Here is a 3,417-nt window from a genome sequence, read left to right as displayed (position 1 = left end):
CAAATAAATTTCACTCTTTCTCCTTCTTCCAGTTCTCACATGAACAAACAGACAAACAAAAGCATGTCCCCCCCCCCAAACCCAGTAACAACCAACACTGAAATGCCAGGCAAGAAAGTCAACAAGGCGAGGAACCCAGTGTCAGCGGGGGCAGAATTTGCCCACCGATCTGGCAGCCAGCCCACCTGCCTATCAACAACAGATCCTCTTCAGATCTTACTTGAGTTTTACTTCTATTTACCTTGATCTCCTCCGGTGCTAAGAGCGCAGCATCACTAACAGCAACAGGTGCTACTTCTTCCATACTTATGGCTGGAAGGTTTGACACTATTTTAACTTCTGGCACAGGCTAGAAAAAAAAGAAACATATTGGCACTGAGCACACACCATCTCACAGCTAAATGAAGATACTGAATATCTGGTTTTGTTTAGAGGCAGTTACAGCGCATTTAATGCAAAATAAGAACAAGCTCAGGAACACTAAATATTTTACTCTCCATTTCCCAAATATATTTCACGGTATCCAGTTTCAGAGGAGGGGGAACCTCCAATTTTATGAAATCGATGTACTTACTGGTTTGGGTGTGAAGTGGAAGTTACAAAGCGCATCCAGCTTCAGGAAAAGCGAATCCATCATTTCTTGAATTTCTCTGTGTTCAGGATTTTCCTCCTCTTCAGTCTTTTGCTGTGTTAATAGCACAACGTTACTGCAACGCCATGAGTATTTTACTTTGCTATTTTACTTTAGCAAGTCTGCTAACATAACAGACCACTCAGAGCCATTTTACTGGTGGCCACTCAGAGGAAGACTCAGGGATTTCCACGAAACTGAGAGCTAGCAGTGTACAAACAAACTTCGATGAGGTGGTGTGAACTTCAAACAAGGAAAGGCATTGCTTGTGTTACCTGGTGAAGCTTCATGTACTCTTGCTCATAGATCTCAGCGAGACTCAGTTTACTCTTTTCATGATCCAAAGTGACACGTTTCTTGTATTCAGAAGCATCTTCTTTCGGTTTTTCTTTCGGTACTACATCATCCCATGCCTGTGAAATTAATAAATTAATGCCCAAAGGCAACTACGGTCAAAGATGAGGTGCTACAGCTTATTTAGAATGCTCTTCACATTACTTATCTGACACATGAACTGTTTATGCGTGTGGCTTCCCAGGAAATCATTAAGTTTCACAGTTTAATTCGAGGAAAAGAAAGGAATAAAAGACTTAAAGCTCTAGCTTGTGTGCTTATCTTTGTCAGATTGGGGCAAATACTGTATAACAAGTGTTTCACTTTCTTAATTACTTAAATACTCTCCCCATATGTCCCAGGTTTTCTTATTCAACTAACAGTAAGCCTCAACAAGCTGAGGAATACAAACCTTCTTGTAAGAAATTTGTAAGAAAAATGAAGCAAATGGCTGAGTTTCTGTTAGTATTCAGAATGCTCGGAGTGCTACAATATTGGTAAGAGACAAAACTTACAGATTGGCATTATATTCCAAATATACTCCTTACAGCTTTATCCACAGACACTCTTTTTTTGGGGGGGACGCATGCTAAAACCTAGCATATAGCAGGCACGTAAAAATGGAGCTCTTTAGAAATCTAGACACATTCACCATGGCAAAAAAAAACCCAACCCCCCAAACAACTAGTTGCAGAAATTAAGATAATTCTACACCTATCATTTTAAGAGCTTCAAACTCATCCTTGGAACGTGCCATCTGAATCAAGTCCATGAACAAAACAGGGAGGAACAAGAAAGACAATATTAACCTCATCCAATATTCTCTGTTTAATGATATCTTCAAGCTGAAAAGTAGTTTCTTCTGTGATCACAGGCGCTGAGAGGAAAAAAGAGAAGAATTACAAGATTAGTGTTTCTCCAGCAAGAAATGTTTTTTGTTCCATCAAGAATAAACAATACAAAAAGCAAGTAAAACCTCCATAAAAATGTAACTGAAGGCAAGGTAAGTCAATATTGTTTTCCTCTGTGTTGAAGAGACTAATCATATTATGTGAGGCTTGTAAACGACTAAGCCCACTGCCTTAATGACCTTTCAGTAAGCTAAAAATGAACAAAAAAAAAAAGAGTTTCATGTAGTTTCCACCATGAAAATGCACAACTGCAAAAATACACCAAAAAATAACTTATGGTTTTGTGACTTGTGGGTCACAGTTGTTTGAAGCAAGAACTAAGGGAAGAAAACCCAACACGGGGGGCAACGAGCTTTCACAAAAGCCTTTTTCACTACTTACCCATTCGGATTGCATGGTCAAACAGTACCGTCTCCTCCAAAAGGCTGTTTTCAGGTCGTTTTTGTCCAGTCACTTCTCCTTTAAGCTGCCAAGGTTTCTCCTCTAGCAACTGTTCTTCTAGATTTTCAATTTTTTTTCTCATCTGGAAAACAGAATTTCCTATGAAGTTTAAAACATGGAGCTCACCAAGGAAGTCAAGGCAGGAAATTACTAGTTATTTCAGGTACTTCTAAATCCTCTTCCCATAAAGACAAAGGAATATATGATAGCATATATATACCATGTTGATAAGCCACTTTATTTTTTCTTTATTTGTAAATAGTCTCTTCATTTTTTAACGGACTTTGAACAAATTACACAATCACTAATAAAAAAAAATAAGCCAATAATAAATAAACCAAAAATAAACCAATAATAAATAAAAAAATTACACAATCACTAATAAAAAATAAACCAATAATAAATAAACCAAAAATAAACCAATAATAAATAAAAAAATTACACAATCACTAATAAAAAATAAACCAATAATAAATAAACCAAAAATAAACCAATAAAAAAATAAATTACACAATCACCAATAAAAAAAACTATTACCTTTTCCTGTCTCTTCTCAAAAGAAGACTTTATTTCGCTGGGATCAGTGCCCTTCTCTAATTGTAGATCAGTATCATCATCTGTTTCACTGTCATTCGGCAAACTAAAAGTGACTTTTTTAGAAGCTTCTCTACTTCCCATATTCTCCGCCATAAATTCATTCATATCCTCAACCCTGTAACATAAATACTTAATATAAAATAAAGGTCGGAAAGCCTCTATCATTTTTAGATGAAGACATTTCAGGCATTAGATGTTCAGCTGATACAACTAACTCACAGTTAAGAAACACAACAGGCTTTTAGTGAAACCTAAAGGCAAGGGATACTAGGGAAACTTCTATATATTAAAGGTAATTTTCAAGAACTGAAGTTACAGCTATTAAATTAACTGCTCCAATAAATATCAAGAGACAACGCTCCGAAGTAAATAAACAACTTACTTTTTAAGTTGGCCATGCAAGCGACAGACATAAAACAGGTAACAGAGAACGGCAAACCACAACCAAAATGAGCCTGGAATTCCCACCTTATTTCCTACTTCAGTGTAAAATTACAAGGATCC

At 36.6% G+C, this 3,417-nt stretch overlaps 1 protein-coding gene across 1 annotated transcript in view; it reads right to left on the bottom strand.

The window, feature by feature from the left end:
• Window positions 1-220: 220 nt before the first annotated feature.
• The window catches only part of MPHOSPH10 (M-phase phosphoprotein 10 (U3 small nucleolar ribonucleoprotein)), a gene marked incomplete at both ends in the record, with an annotated part of 4,873 nt that continues 1,676 nt past the window's right edge, over window positions 221-3,417 (bottom strand). The window contains 6 exon segments of the mRNA XM_009866124.1: window positions 221-349; window positions 575-685; window positions 907-1,044; window positions 1,774-1,841; window positions 2,257-2,398; window positions 2,854-3,021. Of these exon segments, the coding sequence (XP_009864426.1) occupies window positions 221-349; window positions 575-685; window positions 907-1,044; window positions 1,774-1,841; window positions 2,257-2,398; window positions 2,854-3,021 (756 nt within the window).

The sequence above is a fragment of the Apaloderma vittatum genome, unplaced genomic scaffold, assembly GCF_000703405.1.
Source record: "Apaloderma vittatum isolate BGI_N311 unplaced genomic scaffold, ASM70340v1 scaffold3383, whole genome shotgun sequence".
In the NCBI taxonomy this organism is placed as follows: Eukaryota; Metazoa; Chordata; class Aves; order Trogoniformes; family Trogonidae; genus Apaloderma; species Apaloderma vittatum.
This window is presented reverse-complemented; position numbering and strand designations above follow the sequence as displayed.